Source organism: Pleurodeles waltl, chromosome 9 (assembly GCF_031143425.1).
Source record: "Pleurodeles waltl isolate 20211129_DDA chromosome 9, aPleWal1.hap1.20221129, whole genome shotgun sequence".
Classification (NCBI taxonomy): domain Eukaryota; kingdom Metazoa; phylum Chordata; class Amphibia; order Caudata; family Salamandridae; genus Pleurodeles; species Pleurodeles waltl.
In genome coordinates this window covers 1,091,489,304-1,091,509,256 of record NC_090448.1, presented here as the reverse complement: position 1 = coordinate 1,091,509,256, position 19,953 = coordinate 1,091,489,304, and the positions used below count along the sequence as shown (strand labels likewise).

At 41.1% G+C, this 19,953-nt stretch overlaps 1 protein-coding gene across 3 annotated transcripts in view; it reads left to right on the top strand.

Moving 5' to 3' along the window:
* VPS39 (VPS39 subunit of HOPS complex) overlaps positions 1 to 19,953 on the top strand; it is a 229,021-nt gene that overhangs the window by 64,358 nt on the left and 144,710 nt on the right. For all 3 annotated transcript variants that reach the window (XR_011198842.1, XM_069208779.1, XM_069208778.1), the window contains exons 6-7: positions 5,064 to 5,162; positions 12,457 to 12,549. Coding sequence is in view for 2 of the 3 variants with exons in the window: in XM_069208779.1 (XP_069064880.1) it covers positions 5,064 to 5,162; positions 12,457 to 12,549 (192 nt within the window). In the remaining variant the exon portion in view is untranslated. The remainder of the gene's footprint in view (positions 1 to 5,063; positions 5,163 to 12,456; positions 12,550 to 19,953) is intronic.

Genomic DNA, 19,953 nt, shown 5'->3' with positions numbered 1-19,953 from the left:
AAAGTGCTCAGTTACATTTACTGGCTAGATTGTGTTTTACAAGTAAATGAATAACTAGTCCAGTTGTTTTCTTGCTATTGGTCACAATGACTTGCACAGAATACAAGTTTTGCTTGAATAAGGATCAAACTTTTATTGCATGTGCAGGTTCGGTAACATAAGCTTTTATTGGCACAGGGAATTTTAATTAGGATTCTAAGACAACTGAGCCTCGTTCTCTTCTCACCCTGATGCCAAATTCAACCCTTGTAGTTTACCCAACGGTAAGTGGTGAATTCCATTACCAGCACTTGTCTCTTGCTGTACTTTACCTGACTGTTGTGATCATGGCACTTGCACGAGCGAGGATTGTTTTTTTTTAATTTTTAATTTTTAAATTTTTTTTTTTAGAACCACCATCTCCATCTTTGGAAATAGTCACAGCCTTGCTGGATAATAGCTTTGTTATCATGCTGCCACGTGTCTGCAGACTTCGAAAAAGGATAAACGTTTCCTTTTCAAAACACTGTCACTTCATGGGGGGGAGATCTTCAACCCTTTTGAGTACTGCAATGCTCTCTGAGACTACCTTAAAAATCACAGCGATTATTCTGTTTCAACACACAGTTAAAACCATTGGATGTCACCTTGAACGAGTGGCAGGTTTCATCCCAGACGAGAAAGTCGCAAGAGGGGTACTGATACCAAAAGCTCATCTCTACATATGTTGAGTGAAAGTGTCCTGTATGCCTTCTAATGAATGACAACGAGGCCAGAGTATCAGAAAGAAGATCATGCCTGTCTGAGAAAACAGCAAATACATAGTGTTAAGATATATATATATATATATATATATATATATATATATATTAATATATATATTATTTTTTTACCTTCAATAGCTTTAAGGCGGAGTTAATCGAGCAGGGATTTAAAATTGTGATCTGTAGTTATTTAGGATACCATTTGTCCCATTAAACAGACATATGTGCCTTATTTTTTTTTTTAAATGCTAGTAGCTTATTTTTTTTACTTGTTGATATAGAAAAGAATATGTTTAAGCATGCCAATCAATTGCTTCAAGTTGTCCCTTGGAGTGCTCCAGAATGGTGGGAAAAGAGGTGTCTATCCTGGGTCTGTTGTGAGGCCAGAAGAAAATAAAAGTCTCCGACAGTTAATTCAAAGCAACTGGAGTGAACTTGTAAAGATGGTCGCTGCTGTAGAAGAGTGTCTTGGGAATTTGAATCTGCAAAAATATGGGGTGGTGACCTCTGTGAAAACTGTGGAGGGACATGTTTGAATGCTGGAAGTGTGTTGTCTGTAATGCACATGGAGCTCTGGGAGATAAATCCAGCATTTGATGACAGCATGTAAACAAAATCTATTGTTCCTTCATGTCAGTGGAGAATATGCTGTAGACATTGGAAAATGAACGGTGAGCAGTGAATATCCAGACAGTGGTGTTCCCACCTTTGAGCGTGGTTTCTTGATGTGCTTGTATTGAAGCAAACCATTTTCATTAAGCATGGTTACTCTGGCAGAGAGCTGTGTGAGAGGAGAAAACTTTCCTTTTTCATACACGGGTGTGGCATGATCCTATCTCTAAGGAAGAATAAAGGAAGTCCTCTGCAGGCTGAAGACTGCCATAAAGAAACTGTAGATGAACTTCCAAATTAACAGCATAGCCCCTTTTTTATGCATATTGCAAGAGGCAAAAACATAAAACTAAGGGCTTCTGCGGGGTGGGTGGTGGGGGAGATGCATGCGTGTGTGTGTGTGTGTGTGTGTGTGTGTGTGTGTGTGTTTGTATTTTGTGGAATTGTGTTTTATTTTATTGTTGACCTGGTTTGATGCAGTGCAGAATGTTGAATCTTAAATGTGCTAACCAGAGCAACTAGGTGTTTGCTTTAAATGTTCTCACCCGGGGGTACTTCTAAGCTCTGTTCTTCCTTAAAGGGTGTAAAAAAATATGTAACCTACAGAAATTGAATTTTTCATTAAAATGTTATTTCCACATTTGTATGAACAATACATTATGGGCCTTATTACGACCTTAATGGAGGGGTTTCCTCCATCACAAATGTGACGGATATCCCGTCCGCAGTATTACGATCTCCATTGAATATAATGGAATTATAAAACGGCGGACAGGATAGCCGCCACATTTGTGAAGGAGGAAATCCCTCGGTTCAAGGTCGTAATAAGGCCTCTATGTGTGTTGACTTCATATCGTACTGAAACAATCACTTGGCTGTTTGAGCACAAATAACATAACTTGAGCTGAAATCTCATATTCCTAATCTTTATATGCACCTAGTTGGAATAATGTGTGATGTCAGACATTGTGACTGGTATTATCACAAAGTTTTACTTTCTACTCTATTTTGGCCATATAAAATCTTCTAGGTTATACTTTGCGGTATATGCAAGGCAAAACTCTTTGACTTTGCACTCGGCTCACATTTGAAATGAGGCTCAAACACTGTCCGTGACTTATCTCAGTTCTCGTAGTGAATCAATAAGAATACATAAATCTATAAAGCAAAATCAATCTCACATTTTTAGTGAAATATCAGTTTACCATCAAGACAACTAGCATAAGGAAAAGGATAATTCTAGTCATCCCCACATTTGAAAAGAGCTTTTTAGGTGCTAACAACATGCATATGGAACGCCTTTGATCTTTAAATCAGCTAGGTGAATTTTCATTTAAACCTCCACCACACATTGAAAACAAGTTTGTTTCAAACTTAGATACTTTTTCTTCCATAGAACTGGTGTGGTCTTGATCTGTGTAATTCCAGGAAGCCACATCACATCCGTAGTGAATACCCCAGTGTACAAAAAAGTTAACAATAACATGATGACCGGGTTGTCTTTGAGATGCCTCCTGGTATGTCACTGGTCGCCTGAAAGTATTCCGAAGCCAAACAGTGCACTGTAGAAAGTACCAAGACATGGGCTTAGATGGCACTTTAAAGGGCAAATCCTGGTACATTTTCAATTTTCCAGCTAGCCATTTCCAGTAACTGTGATTGGCTGCCATACAAAAAAGTGTCACCTGTTGCCTGGGGACAGTGCGACAAAGCTGAAAACGTCAGTGGGCAGCACTGGTGGCATCAGTGACCCTAAGAGCAGTAGCGAGGATTAGTGTATGAAGACTCTTTTCCAGACCTTTGGCAGAGACTGGTACAAAGTAGGTAACAGCAGGAATCATGGCAGAAAAGCAAAGCAACTTTACATCTTCTGTGGAGCATCTACTATGAGGGAGGCAAAGGGAGAGGGAGCTGTGCAGAAAAGAATGTGCTTAGGAAAGTGAATGTCAATTATGGGCAGGTAGAGATGAGGTCTGGGTGCTCTCAAAGGATTGGCAGGTATTGGCTTCGGCAGTATCTCTTAGGATCTTGTACTTGCACCATCCGTGATTGAACTGCTTGGATACAAAATGCCACTTTCAGAAAGCAGGGATCCTGAACAACCAGCTAGGCAAAGCTGAAAGCATAGATTCTCCACCACGCAAGCTTAAAGTGAGAATAGCCTCAAAAGTGCACAGAATACATTATGGACAGTTTAGGTTTGTATATTAACAGTATGAGCTTTCAGCTGAACCTCGGCTGCCACCTAGTTACAGAAGAATCAATTTTGTTGGTTCTTTAGAGTTCCCTGGACCCTGTTGTGCTGTGGCTGGAGTAAAGTGAGTTTTGTTTGGCTCATTTGAGGTGTGCTTATCGTACAATGTAATCTATAATGACCTGATGGAGCAGAGATCTTTTGTTTGGAAAAATACATCGAGTAAGCCAATGGGTGGCTTTAGATGATCCTCTTTAGCCACTAATTTGAGACCTTCTCATTCGCATCTTGGATCAACCCAGTGGGGTATTTTTCTTCTGCCTTCATGTTATTTCCCATTTGGTGAATTGTGCCTTCATTTACTCCTACTCCTCCTCGTATCCTTTCACTAGGCTCCATGTGTCCATACTCCATTCTCACACAAGCAGATACACATCAACCTGCTTGAAAGCTTTCACCATTCCAGCTGTGCAGCCACACCCATACACCTACTTGGCTGGCATATGTATACATGCCATCCAACCAGTCATTCATCCAGCCAACATCCACTTGTGCCTGCATGTGGCCTGTGTTTGTCTCATTGCATGTGTGTGAGAATCTGAGCAATGTGGGTGCAAATATGTGTTGTTTGTATGTATGTGGGTGTCTTCAGGTGTGTGATCCAATTCCCAGTACTGCTCATTTAATGGGGTATCGCCTATTGGATTTAACTTATTATTTGAGGAATGGATTTTAGAGGTCTTGACTGCATCTCAGCTGATTGGCAAGGAGTCAATACAGAAGCAAGAGCTGTGAGTTAATAGCAATAAAAATATTCAGCCATAAAGGGAGGAATTAAACCTGTTTCTACATGGTCAAAACATTGGTGCAGTTTGTAGCTAAAGAGGGTCAGGAACAATTGTTCGTAAGGTGGAACAAAATGTCCTTATCTAGAAATCCATTTACACTGTTTTGTCTGTAGCAGAAGAGTTGTTTAATTTCAGTTTCTTTTGTAAATCACTATTGTAAGCACACCATGACTTTTTCATTTTTTAATCAATTGCAAATTATTATTGGCAAAGCAATGCTTTATAGAATATTTGAGCTGTGTGCTGTTTCCATAACTTATTTAGAGGTTCCAGTAACTGGTAGCTTTAACAAGCAGAATTGACTGTCTTTCCATGCCCTCCCATCTCACTCGAAGGCTCCTAGTTCACTCTGCTGCGTTATACACAACCTGCCCTAATACTCAGTGCATTAGCTAAATTGTGCCTGTTTTCCCAACACCATAACTCTGGTCAATTTCTGTTATGCCCTCTAAGTTGCACAGTACTTGCCTGTAACTCATGGTCCATGCACATCGCCACTGCCTCATAAAACACCACTGCAACACAAACGCTTCACCTTTAAACCAAAGTACATATACATATAAAACATCCCAGACACATTAGCTTTGCCAGTGCTTGTTTTTTTAGTATGTATGTATGTGTGTGTTGGGTTTTCTATTACAAGGTTATTGTTTTTCCTGTCTGCAGCATACTCACACTGGAGAAGAAGTTTTACGGATGTGTGTCGCAGTGAGAAAAAAGTTGCAGCTTTACTTCTGGAAGGACCGGGATTTTTATGAACTGCAAGTGAGTAGGCCAAATAGTGTATCAAATTACAGAGAGGACAAAACTAGATTGTGTTAGGACGTTTAACTATTAAGTACACTTGTTTTAAGTGGTATAATATGCAGAAATCTATCATTATAAGTAGTTAGTTCAGGTTTAGGATGTTTGAGTTCAGTCTAGGTCATTGGCATGTATAGAATATTGAAAACTATTAGAAAACTCAGAGCTGGGTTGCAAAATAAGTATGTAACATAAGAAAGAAGAAATAAATGTTACTTTTATATCCTTCAGGAATAGAAAAAGGGAACCCTCCAGTTAGATGGTCCAGGGTGCAGGTACTCTTATTAAGACATTAATGGAGCACGTGAGACTGATTGTAAACCATAAGAGAGTTACTTTGTTAAAAAGTTATTTATTCTGTTCAGGACTGTCAATTGAAATAGTCCCAAATGTAAGTATCTACAGTAGAGTAAAGGAAATTTATTGTTAAAAAAAAAAAAAAGCATTAAAAAATATATATAGTTCCACAGGCTGAAGTCAGTGCCACTCAGCTGGCGTCTATAGAGTAATGCCAACAAAAAACATGAATACTAGGTGTAGTAGCCACCAATCGGAACTGTTGTTAGTCTTTACCTTGCTTGTTTTTATATCTGGAGTCATGACATCACAGTCGGTACTTTAGGAGAATTTTTACATTGCATCTTTGCTAATGTTATACGTGTGTGTGTATTTTATTTATATATATATATATATATATATATATATATATATATATATATATATATATTCGATGACATGTGTAGCTGCAGATACACATGCTGTGCATTATCCTGCCATCTAGTGTTGGGCTCAGAGTGTTACAAGTTGTTTTTCTTCGAAGAAGTCTTTTCGAGTCACGAGACCAAGGGACTCCTCCCTTTCGGCTCCATTGCGCTCGGAGTGTTACAAGTTTTTTTTCTTCGAAGAAGTCTTTTCGAGTCACGAGACCAAGGGACTCCTCCCTTTCGGCTCCATTGCGCATGGGCGTCGACTCCATCTTAGATTGTTTTCTTGTATGCAGAGCCCATAGAAGACGTTTTTTGTTTAACACATTGGCATCCACTCACAGCTCATACCAAAGTTTGCCAATGCTACCAGGCATGTTAAAACACGCCAAACAAGTATTTCAGGGCCCAGTAAAAGGCAGTGCCATCACGCCTAGGGTGGAGGAGAAATATAAACCTCCCCCAACGGACCCTGTGTTTATAACACAGCAACTAACTCCAGATTCAGTGGTGGTGGGAGCAGCCCGAAAGAGGGCCAACTCACAATCCTCAGGGGACGCACCACCGCCCGACAAGGAAAGTCAGAAATTCGACGCAGCAGGCAAAAGGGTAGCAGCACATGCGGCCAACCAATGGCGAATTGCCAATTCTCAGGCTCTACTGGCTCGCTACGCCAGGGCACATTGGGACGAGATGCAACATATCATCCAGCACTTGCCCAAGGAGTACCAAAAACATGCCCAACAGGTTGTTGAGGAAGGATAAACGATCTCAAACAACCAAATAATGTCTGCAATGGACTCTGCAGAAACCGCAGCAAGGACAGTGAACACTGCGGTAACCATTCGTAGGCACGCATGGTTACGGAGCTCGGGTTTCAAACCAGAAATCCAGCAAGCTGTGCTAAATATGCCGTTCAACCAAGAACAATTGTTTGGGCCGTAGGTGAATACGGCAATAGAAAAACTAAAAAAGGATACAGACAAGGCCAAAGCCCTGGGCGCGCTCTACTCCCCGCAAAGCAGAGGCACTTTTAGAAAGCTGCACTTTAGAGGGGGGTTTTGTTCCCAAACCACAGAGCCTTACACCTCACAAGTCAGACCCACATATCAGGGCCAGTATCAACGAGGAGGTTTTCGAGGCACATACAGGGGTGGACAATTCCCAAAGGCAAGAGGGAAATTCCAGAGCCCAAAAACCCCTCAAACCAAATAGTGACTTCAATGTCACAAACCCCCACCACTCAACACCAGTGGGGGGGAGACTTACCGCACACTACCACAACTGGGAAAACATAACTACGGACGCATGGGTCCTAGCCATTATCCAACATGGTTATTGCATAGAATTCATACAATTTCCATCAGATGTGCCACCAAGAGCACACAACATGTCCAAGCAACACCTAGACCTGTTACAACTAGAAGTCCAAGCATTGTTACAAAAACAAGCAATAGAACTGGTACCCAACCATCAAAAAGGAACAGGGGTCTATTCCCTGTATTTCCTGATTCCAAAGAAAGACAGAACGCTGAGACCCATATTAGACCTCAGAACACTGAATCTTTACATCGAATCAGATCACTTTCACATGGTAACACTTCAAGACGTGATTCCCTTGCTCAAAAAACAAGACTACACGTCAACATTAGATCTCAAGGATGCATATTTTCACATACCCATCCATCCTTCCCACAGGAAATACTTAAGGTTTGTAATCCAAGGCGTACATTACCAATTCAAGGTGTTACCATTCGGGATAACAACAGCCCCAAGGGTATTCACAAAATGCCTTGCAGTAGTAGCCGCTCACATCAGGAGGCAACACATGCACGTATTCCCTTACTTGGACGATTGGTTAATAAAAACCAGCACTCAGCAACAGTGTCTTCTACACACACAATACGTGATAGAAACTACATAAACTAGGGTTCTCTATAAATGACCAAAAATCACATCTACAACCATCCCAAATACAATAATACTTGAGAGCCACACTCAATACACAGAAGGCTATTGCCTCCCCAAGTCCACAAAGGGTACATGCGTTCCGCAATACAATATTAAACATACAGCAAAATCAACACTACCAAGTGAGGTTTGTAATGAAACTTCTAGGCATAATGTCCTCATGCATAGACATTGTCCCAAATGCAAGACTGCACATGCGGCCCTTACAACAGTGCCTAACAATACAATGGACACAAGCACAGGGTCAACTCCAAGATCTAGTGTTGATAGACCGCCAAACACACCTCTCGCTTCAATGGTGGAACCCTATACATTTAAACCAAGGGCGGTCATTCCAAGACCCAGTGCCTCAATACGTGATCACAACAGATGCTTCAATGATAGGGTGGGGAGCACACCTCAACCAGCACAGCATACAGGGACAATGGAACATTCAACAAAAACAACTGCACATAAATCACTTAGAACTGTTGGCAGTGTTTCTAGCATTGAAAGCATTTCAACCACTGATAGCCCACAAACACATTCTTGTCAAAACAGACAACATGACAACAATGTATTACCTCAACAAACAGGGAGGGACACACTCCTCACAACTGTGTCTCTTAGCACAAAAAATTTGGCATTGGCAATTCACAATCACATTTGCCTAATAGCACAATACATCCCAGGTATTCAAAACCAGTTGTCCGACAATCTCAGTCGAGCTCACCAACAAACACACGAATGGGAAATTCATCCCCAAATCCTACAAATGTACTTTCGACGCTGGGGAACACCACAAATAGACCTATTCGCAACAAAAGAAAACGCAAAATGCCAAAACTTTGCATCCAGCTATCCACACCCTCTGTCCAAAGGCAATGCACTATGGATGAGTTGGTCACGGATATTTGCTCAAGCTTTTCCCCCTCTGCCACTCCTTCCTTATCTGGTAAACAAATTGAGTCAAAGCAGACTCAAACTAATACTCATAGCACCAACCTGGGCTCGCCAACCGTGCTGGACCTGTCAGTAGTACCTCATATCAAACTACCAAACAGATCAATTCTGTTAACTCAACACAAACAACAGATCAGACACCCAAATCCAGCATCGCTCAATCTAGCAATCTGGCTCCTGAAGTCTTAGAATTTGGACATTTAGACCTTACACAAGAATGTATGGAGGTCATTAAACAAGCTAGAAAACCTAATACAAGACATTATTATAGCAGTAATAAACAAATATTTTACATTTGTTTGCATAACAATCAAATTCAACCACTACATGCGTCTACAAATAACATTGTAAGCTACTTATTACACTTACAAAAATCTAAACTAGCTTTCTCTTCTATTAAGATACATCTCACAGCAATATCGGCCTATCTGCAGATTACACATTCAACATCACTTTTTAGAATCCCCGTCAGCAAAGCATTTATGGAGGGAGTAAAAAGAATCCTACCCCTGAGAGCACCACCAGTCCCTTCGTGGAATCTCAATATTGTGTTAACACAGCTCATGGGACCACAATTTGAACCCATGCACTCTTGTGACATGCAGTATTTAACATGGAAAGTAGCCTTTCTAATAGCTATCACATCTCTTAGAAGAGTAAGTGAAATACAAGCATTCACTATACAAGAACCCTTTATACAAATACACAAACATAAAGTGGTTCTACGCACAAATCCCAAATTTTTACCAAAAGTTATATCACCGTTCCACCTAAACCAAACAGTGGAATTCCCAGTCTTTTTTCCACAACCAGACTCAGTAGCTGAAAGAGCCTTACATACGTTAGACATTAAAAGAGCACTAATGTATTACATTGATAGAACAAAGCAGTTTTGCAAAACAAAACAATTGTTTGTAGCCTTCCAAAAACCTCATGCAGGAAATCCAATATCCAAACAAGGCATTGCCAGATGGATAGTGAAATGTATTCAAACCAGCTACATAAAAGCAAAAAGAGATCTACCTATTACACCAAAGGCACACTCCACTAGGAAAAAAGGCACCACAATGGCTTTTCTAGGGAATATACCTATGACCGAAATCTGTAAGGCAGCCACATGGTCCACGCCTCATACATTCACAAAACATTACTGTGTAGATGTGTTAACACAACAAGCCACAGTAGGACAGGCTGTACTACGAACATTATTCCAAATAACTTCAACTCCTACAGCCTAAGCCACTGCTTTTTGGGGAGATTACTGTTTACTAGTCTATGCACAGCATGTGTATCTGCAGCTACACATGCCATCGAACGGAAAATGTCACTTACCCAGTGTACATTTGTTCGTGGCATGAGACGCTGCAGATTCACATGCGCCCTCCCACCTCCCTGGCACCCTGTAGCCGTTATAAGTTGGTTCAAAACTGTAAAAACTGTAAAACTTGTAAATTTGTATTTATACTTTTTAAGGTACATACATACTTACTTAATTGCATGGGCACAATTACTATATTCACTACTCCTACCTCACCCTCTGCGGGGAAAACAATCTAAGATGGAGTCGACGCCCATGCGCAATGGAGCTGAAAGGGAGGACTCTCTCGGTCTCGTGACTCAAAAAGACATCTTCGAAGAAAAACAACTTGTAACACTCCGAGCCCAACACAAGATGGCAGGATAATGCACAGCATGTGGATCTGCAGCGTCTCATGCCACGAACAGATGTACACTGGGTAAGTGACATTTTCTATATATATATATATATATATATATATATATATATATATATATATTATGTTCGGTAGCATTTTTTTTTTTTTGAAAACGTTAGTGTTGTCACCGATATACTCGCCTAAGCATTACTTTAATCTTTTTTTTTTTTTTCAGTGAATTTCTAGGGTTTTTTAACGTAAAATATTATTTTATTAATGTACATAAAGCCACCCGCCAGCTATGCAGATCTGGAGTGTTAGCCACAGGGCCTGCGGCAAATCCCCCACAGGCAGCCAACCCCACACTATGCACAGCCTCCAGCCATGCACAGCAGGGGGTTGCAACAGGGACTGGCGTGTGGCCAGGCCCTGTTGCCGACTCACCTGGAGGCATCCAACCCACCTGCCTGCGGGCAGACAACCTCACGCTCCACACAGCCTTTCAGTGCCCAGCCTGCAGCCAACTCCTCAGAGGCTGCCTACCCCACACTGCTCACAGCCTTCGCTTGTGCGTGGTGTGGGGATAGCCACATGGCTTGTGTTGCAGGCAGGCCCTGCTTCCAACTAACCTCCAGCAGACTGCTAACCCCACACTACACACACCCCTTGCCATGCGCAACATAGGGGTGGCATTCGGGCCCCAGGGACCTCATCCCCCAAGGACAAATATAATTTTTTTTTAAAAGAGGAGAGGTGGTGCCATGCGGCCAGATTGCCCAGGCCTTATTAGGCCTAGAGGCCCAATCCCCCAAGGCCTTAAGTATTCTAAAGGGGGTGGGTGCTTGCCATCCCCCCTCCCTCCCCCTTGCTGAGCTTTATTAGGCCTTTTGGACCCCATCCCACAGAACTGTTTGTTTATTTTGTTCCTCAGGGTGGTGGGGTGGGGTGGGGTGGGAGGCACGCACCTTCCTCCAGACAGGAGCAATCACCAGTGTGTGAGCATATGTGACACGTACACATGTGTCCTGTGGATTATGGGAAAAGTAGTTCAGTATGGACCAGCATTGGTATGTGAAAGAAGAGTTTTTCTTCTTGAGATCATAACTCTACTTAAGTGTTCTCTCACATCTACTTTTATAGTAGATAGCAAGATAGAATAGAACACTTTTAAAATGTATAATATAGTGAAGTGAACCAACCCATCTTTGTTCTCTGAATAGAACCAACCCATCTTTGTTCTATGCAGTTGTAACTGAAGGAAATGTATTTAATTATCTCCTGTCACTCTAGATTACCCATTGTCTGTGATCGAACAGGAAGCTTGTGATCAAAAGGTTATGTTATATAGTCCGAATCATGCAAAGAACAGTAATAAAAAAAATTAAAAAACTCATTTTTGTGTGTGTGTTTAAATGAAACCACAAGAGTGAATACTCTTCCTGTACCACAAAAATGGCATAAATTAGTAACGCCTCCTAATAATTCTGCCAAGTCTTCAAAGAGAACAGGGCATTCATATCTTTTGTTAAATTGGATAATTTATCACCTAATGAATTAAGATAATTCCAGGTAACTTCGTCATTAAGGTCTCTATTTGTTTTGAGTCAAAATATCCACCCCGTTCTCTTTTAAGTAGTATGTTAGAACTATGCAGAGCAACTTTCTTAATAATTAGCAAACTAAGGTCATCATGAGAGTGGTCCTTGTCCAAGAAATGAACAGTCATTTTGATCGTGTTACAATGACCTAAAATGTTAATATATTGTTCACATATCTGAAGCCAATATTTTTCATGAACTCATACCAATGTATTTGAGGCCGCTGAGACACAAATAAAACCGACTGCTAGGTCCATGTATGGAGACTTGTTCAGACCATTGGCCTGAATCCACTACAGCAGCTTTGAGTAGTAGAGAATCATGAAATAGGATGCTGCAGTTTGAATATCTTCGTGTGAAATAACTTCTCTTTTCTTTTGACTAGGGGGACTTCAGTGTGCCAGATGTACCTAAGTCCATGGCATGGTGTGAGAGCTCCATCTGTGTTGGCTTCAAAAGGGACTATTATCTAATAAGGGTGAGGCATGGGTTTTGTGTGGGTTGATGTAACATCTGTTTTATTTCTCAAAATGTGCCTTGGGTTTTCTTATGGTATGGATTCGGTTAATCCTACTGTGTATGATTCAGTGCTTTGAAATGTCTTTCATTGTGTTTAGTTCATAAGTTCGCCACAGCTTATGCTTACTAACTGAACTACAAGGATATAATATATTGTTCACGCCTTCTTAGAACATCACTTAGTTGGATAGGGTTTAAGGGTATGCCACTTGGAAACTCTGGATATGGGGAACTTTCCGACTTCTAGGCCTCCAGCTTGAAGGCAGAACTTTTTTTCCATTGTGATACTGTCTGACTAGCTGAGCAAGATTTCTGATAATTCTCTGCTTATTGGTATGATCTGTGTCATTTTTATATATATATATATATATATATATATATATATATATATATATATATATATTAGTGGTTTTCAAAAGTGATTCAGGCTGAACCCTGTAGTTTGTGTATAATTTATATACATAGATGGTGCTAGAGCTTGAACTGAAAAGCGGAGGAACTACAAGGAAAGAAACTGAAACAGATTGCTTTAACCTGTGTAGTTTTAGGAGTTAGTTAGCAGGAGATTACATCACATTTCCTGAAGGTCTCCAATGACTTCATCTCAGAGAAGGGCAGACTGTAATTTCATAGTTCCTTTCCTTTTCTTAGGCAGATATTTTCTTCTTCTGTTAAATCTCTCACACAATTGAGTAGAGAGGTTCTTGTGTGATGCAATCAGTGGAGAAGTGTATGAAAGTACAATACATCTGTACCAATAAACAACTATCACCTCTGACTCCATTTCTAGATACATTTAAAGGCATGTCTTATATTGAATACCTTTTTAAACCTACTGACGGATCTTTTTGAGAGTTGTTTGGAGCTCTTCCATGTTACCCATGCATTTATAAACTTTTGAATAACCACAACAGTTTTAAGGAGAGAAATGTAAAATTTTGCATGGATTTGGAGTATTCATTTTTTTAAAACATGTACATATTCTTTAATTTGAAGATGTGCTTAAATTATCCATTTGATTATACATGATCATTAATCAAATGTAAATCCATTTCCCTAGTCCCAACTATGGGACTCCTGCACGGTCTTCTTTCCCATCATCTCGCCTCTGCTCTTTATATTGAGTGCTAACACCATTTGACAAATATTGAAATTAACCTGTTGATTACTTTTCACATTTTCTTTTTAAATATTGACAATTTTGTATGTTTTTTTCTGTTATCTGCAAAATGACATTACAGATTCGTTGTACCGATTTTGAAAATATGAAGGAGGCTGATCAGAAGCCTTGTGGTGATACTAGTGGAGCATCCTTTACCTTTCATGGAACTTGGACGTTCACATGTCCTCTGTGATGCACATGTGAGACAGTCCTTTCAATACTACGTAGTGGCATGGGAATTGGCCCAGCATTTGTGTCGAATTCTCTCAAAATAGCAACTATGCATACATTTACTAACATTTGTAATGCCTGTTCGATCACTGGTTGCATTCTAAAGTTACACCCAAGGATGGGTTCGTGGCTCAACGAGTATAGGAAAGTTTCCTTAAATTTATTTGTTTTTTATTTGGGGTGTAGGTTACGGAATGTCTTAACAATGATACATTTCAGTATGAAGGACCATTCACAGTAGTAATCTGAGGGCTGTAAGGCTTACTCCAGGAAAACCGACAATTATAGTTTCCACAGTGTGTGTCTTAGGAATCCTAAAAGATGTAGACAAAGTAACAAAAACCTAAGCATGCACTGCATCAATCTTAATTTGGTAAATATGCCTCAAAAAAAGGAACACATGTTTCAGCAAAGAGCTCTTTTATTTCGGTGTTGAAATTCTGTAGTGTGTATATTGGTTTTTAGGTCTCACCTAAGACATTTTGTTTACTTATAGGAAGCTTATCCCGCCCATTGGTTAGCTTCATCATCCCTCTCATATTCTTGTGTCTCTTTGGTCAGTCGTAGCCGGCCTGACTTCCTCTTCGTGCTTTTGTCCTTCCCCTGTAGCATGTTCCAAGTACTGCTCCCTTTCTGCACCAGTATCTTTCTGCTGCTTGCACTTTCGGAGGTTTTTTTGTTTTTGTTTTTAGTTGCAGAACTTTTGCTGAACATTGGAGTGCATGTGTTTGCAGGCCGAACCCACCCCTCCCCATCCCTCTTCACGTTCTTGCGATGTGCACCAGCTATTTTTGCTTACCCAGTTGTTTTTGCTTTCTCCATTGCTTTTGTTTGCTCTGTTGTTTTTGTTTGCTCCGTTGTTTTTGCTTGTCCCATTGTTGTCAGTTGTTGATTTCCCTGTTGTTGTTGCTTGCCCCATTGTTGTAGCCCTGTTGTTGATTGCCCTGACCTCTTGCATCCTTGCTTATTCTGTCCCCTATGTTCTTGCCTTTGACCCCCTCCACCCAGCATTGCTTGCCCTGCTCCCTCCTCACAGAAAAATAAGCGCTTTAGCCGCATTATAGCACTTTTTTTTTTCTACCTTTCAGGCATACTGCTGTAGAATATTGTTAAAACACAGTAGCTCTTGCATAGGTGAGGCCATTTGGCTTTGCTATCCTTGTGGTATCCAGATATGCAACGGCAGGGATGGAGCACGGGGGAGCGAAAAAGAGTGGAAAAAAAGGAGAAAAAGGAGACAAGAAGAGGAAAAAGATTAAAAAAAGAGAAAATGAGAAAATCAGTAAGCTCTATGGCAATTGCAGAAGCCTGAGGTCATGAAAAATCCTTCTACAGTGGCACCAGTAATAGATAAGAAATACAGAGCACCAGACAACTCCCCAGATTGTCTGAAAAGTCACCCAAAACCAGATTTGATGGTTATGCAGGCAGCGTCAAAAAACCCAACACCACCTCCTGACAGGGAAGGTAGGAGGTTGGATAATATTGGAAAGCATTTCTCTGCCTTGGTGATGATGACTATAAGGGCGTCCAATGCATTAGCCACACTGGGTAGGTATGACCGTCAAATGTGTTCAGATTTAACAGTTGATCGATTCTTTGCCAGAGGACAAGAAACGAGAAGCAAAATCTGTCCTTCAAGAGAAAAAACATCCTCTGTCATCATGGATACGGCGATGGATGTAGCTTTGACTGGATTTAGACAAAAAACAATATTGAAACAATATCAACCTTGGTTGTCTACAGAAAGCTGTTGCCAGCAAAGTAGGAGAAGAGCAGCTATAGGAAGAGGACAGGAGTCCTCTAGGAGGCAGTGAGAAGCCACGACACCGGTCACCTCTCCCAGATTAGATCCCTTAAAATGTAAGAGGTACACTTAGCAACTTTTACAAAAATTAGAAGACCATCGCTTCGGGCAGTTGGGTGTTGGATATCTTTCAGAACGGACACAATGTAGAGTTTATCCAGAAACCTCCTTGCAGGAGGTCTCATCAACATCTCTGTCTGTTAAGAGGAAACACGGGCTCTTATGCTGAAGGGAGCTATAGAAGATGCCCCACAAGCTTGCAGGAACACAGGTTTGTCCTCCAACGTCTTCCTGCTGAAGGCAAAAAATGGGAACAAGTGCTGGATCCGTGACAGCTCAACAATTCCCTCAAAAAGCAGTCATTCAGAATGGTTACACTGCAGGATATCATTCAGCTGATAAACATAGGAGATCATATGACATCCTTGGATCTGCTGGATGCCTATTTCCACATTCCCATACATGTCAAACACAGTAGGTATCTCCGATTCGAGGTGGCCAGACGTCACTACTAATTCAAAGTCCTACCTTTTTAGATTAAAGTCTGCCCCAAGAATATTCTCCAAGTGCATCGCACCTGTAGCATACTATCTAAGATGAAATGGCACTTGGATATATCAATTCCTGGACAACTGGCTAATAAAAGCAACTTTGTACTAGGCTGCGATAAGTTCCACAAAGGCAGGCTTTTTATATTTTCAGAAATATGGTACTGGAACTAGATGGGGAGAAATCATGCTTCACACCATAAGAATCACATTCTGGGGCAGCCATCCTGGACTCAGCACTTTGCAAGCATTTTTCAGCAAAACAAAGGATTAAGGTAATGATGAGTCTAGTGTCTACCCTCTCCAAAAAAGGTTTAAAAAAAATTCCACTTCAATCAGGCAGTACAAATCGTTTGTAGGAATTATATCATTGTGCATTCCTTCGATCCCCAATTGTTGCTTGTTTATGAGACTACTACATGAGCAGGTGGACAAACAGTGGACACAAGAAATGAGTTCGTTTGACAATGTTATCAGCATAATGCCAGAAATTGTAAAGGCTATAAATTGGTGGATGAAAAGGGACAATATTTTCATAGGTCTAACTTTTCTCAGCAAACTACCAAGTTATGTCAGGACAACAGATGCATCCATGAAAGGTTGTGGAGCACATCTCCAAAACTTGGAAGTGAGAGGCAAGTGATTAACTGAGGATAAGAAGAAGCACATACGTTTCTTAGAACTGAAAGCTGTGGCTTTAAGGCTCTGTGCTTTCTTGCCAAGAATAAGGAAATCAGAGGTTTTGATTTAAACAGACAAATGTTTTATCTAAACAAGCAAGGTGGAACAAGATCATATCTACTGTCCAAGGAAGCACAAAGGCTCCATGAGAGTGGGGCACGTACAAGGCAAGGAAAACCAGTGGGCAGATCACCTAAGCAGGTTTCTAAGAGAATGCCACCAATGTGAAATGTCACAAACTCAGCTGTACTAAATATTCAGCAAATAGGGAATACCTACCTCTTACCCAGGGGTGTGGAATTTATTAAAATATCTACTTGTCCAGTGGACAGGTTGCTTCTCAAATCTACTTGTCCTGTAAAAAGATCTACTTGTCCCTTTGGTGCCATGTAGTGTGGCGACAAATTATGGCAGCAATCTCATTATGTAAGTGCTCTGATAATAGCCTCTCTGATTATGCCAGGGCTACTACCATAGTAGGGCTTAAATACTTGCAGTTTCAATCCCTACTGTAACAATTTCCTTATTTTGCCACCTTTCTGCAGATCTGCATACTGGGGCTGGAGGAAGCAGTAAGCAATAGTTCTAGGGCTGGAATGCCTTTGAGTCTGCAAACCTACTAACCTGCATGTTTTAAAGATTTTTACCAGCTTCTCTCTAATATTTTCCCATAATAAGAAAGGTTGGACATTTACTCCTGACAATGGCAGAATTAGAACTTCTTCCAGGGTTGGGAAGAAAGTGGCTGGAGGGAAAAGGAACTTGCAAATGCTCAATAGATTTTTACATGAGCAAATCTACACATCGTATTTACCCATGCTAAAATACAGTTCACAAATATTTTATAGGGTACAACATATACCATGGGTGCACTTTTGTGACTTTCTTTAAGAATTTGGGGCCACATGTAGGTAGGTTCAGATTTGCGACCTGCAAATTGCGAGTCGCCAATCCGAATGTAGGATGGTGTCCCTGACACCATCTGTGATTCGCAAGGGCTTCGCAAATGCCCACCTCATGAATAATCATGAGGTGGGTCGCAATTTGCGACCCCCTCGCGAATGGCGGCCCTCACAGGGATGGTGGCCTGCTGGAGACAGCAGACCACCATGTCTGTGACTGCTTTTCAATAAAGCAGTTTTTTTTTTGTAATGCAGCCCGTTTTCCGTAAAGGAAAACGAGATGCATAACAAAAATGAAAAATGAAACGTTTTCGTTTCATTTTTTCAGAGCAGACAGTGGTCCACAGGACCACTGCCTGCTCTGAAAAAATGTTTACAGTGACATTCACAATGGGGAAGGGGTCCCATGTGGATCCCTTCCCTTTTGCGAAAGTGTTAGCACCCATTTGAAATGGGTGCAAACTGCGATTGGTTTGCGCCCGCGGTCACAAAACAATCCTACATTGCACTGCGAGTCGCAATTAGGAAGGGAACACCCCTTACTAATTGCGAGTCGCAAACCCGTTTTGCGATTCGGTAACCAGGTTACCGAATCGCAAAACTGGGTTTGTGCATCGCAGTGTGCTTTTTGCATGTCGCAAACAGCGAAAGTCGCTGTTTGCGACATGCAAAAAGCTACCTACATGTGGGTCTTGGTCCCTAATTAGGTCTGGTGTTAACAAAGACATTTTGTTTTTATTAAACTTCTATTTCTCTCTCTTTCGGCTGGCTTTACTGTGAGTGATCGCATTCTTCTCTTCCACAAGGAGCATATTGCCACACAAAGTAGTTTTGTTCAGTGTCAGGAACTACAGTGGCAATCAGTGACGTAACTAAACTGGACGGTGCCCCTTTGTAAAGAACATGGAGGAGCCCCCTCTCCAGACTCACTCAGGGCAGGTGCTGTGCTGAAGGGGCCCCCTGGAGGGCGGCTGCGGGGCCTTTGTTATGCCGCTGGTGTGCTTTTAGAAAGTTCAAAAACTTTTTTGGGGGGGGTTTGCCAGTGTTTGTTACAATGTTGAGGGCCTGGTAGTTCCCACAACAATAAAGTGTTACAAAAGCCATGTCAAAACAAGACACGCATTGATGAAACTAAAAGACGTATAAAAATATGTCAGATCAGTTGGCTTTGTCAGTGTTTGTTTATTTTCATGCTTCCCATAATCGTGTTGAAAATGGTTACACTGATTTTCCATTAGAAATATTTTTGGGAAATACTAGCATGCATCAACACATTTTACTAAATGACACTTCATTTGCATATAATCAGAGAGCATTCTGGGAGCATTAAACTTAGCCTCATAGCCTAAACTTTTCAAACATGTGTATACACGTTTTTTTTTTTTGTACTGGAACCAACGTCAGTAGTGAAGTGTGACCTTAAAACATTTATTTACAGCACTCACCCTAATAATGAAGACTTTCAAATAATGAACCATAAATACAAGTTCGAACAGCATTATCTTTTGGAAACACATTAACTCAACTGCAGAGAGTTCCACTCTCTGTAATCAGGCAGCCAAAGGGTTTGTGCTGCAGGGGGTTGGGCCTACTTGTCCCAAGGACAAAGTAAACATAAAAACTTGTAGCCCTTGACCCCAAACAGGATGTCCCGGGCGTCGGGCGATAGGAATTCCACATCCCTGCTCTTACCTGTTCCCTACTCTGATAAAACGGAAATGCCAACATTATGCAAGCCAATTTCCACACAGGGGATCATGGGGGAATGCGCTCCACATCTCATGGACAGTTATATTTGCATGCGCCCTCCCGCCTCTACCTCTGATTCCATGGACTCTAAACAAGATGAAAGGAGAACCATGTTGAATTATACCTATAAGCCCAGAGTGGACATGACAATTTTGGTACACGGAACTAATACTAATGCCGAACATATTCCCTCAAACCAATTCTAGGATTGCTCTCCAGAAACAATGGTTGGGTAATGCAACTGAATCTGAAATCACTCAATTTAGTGGCCTGGCTTCTGAAT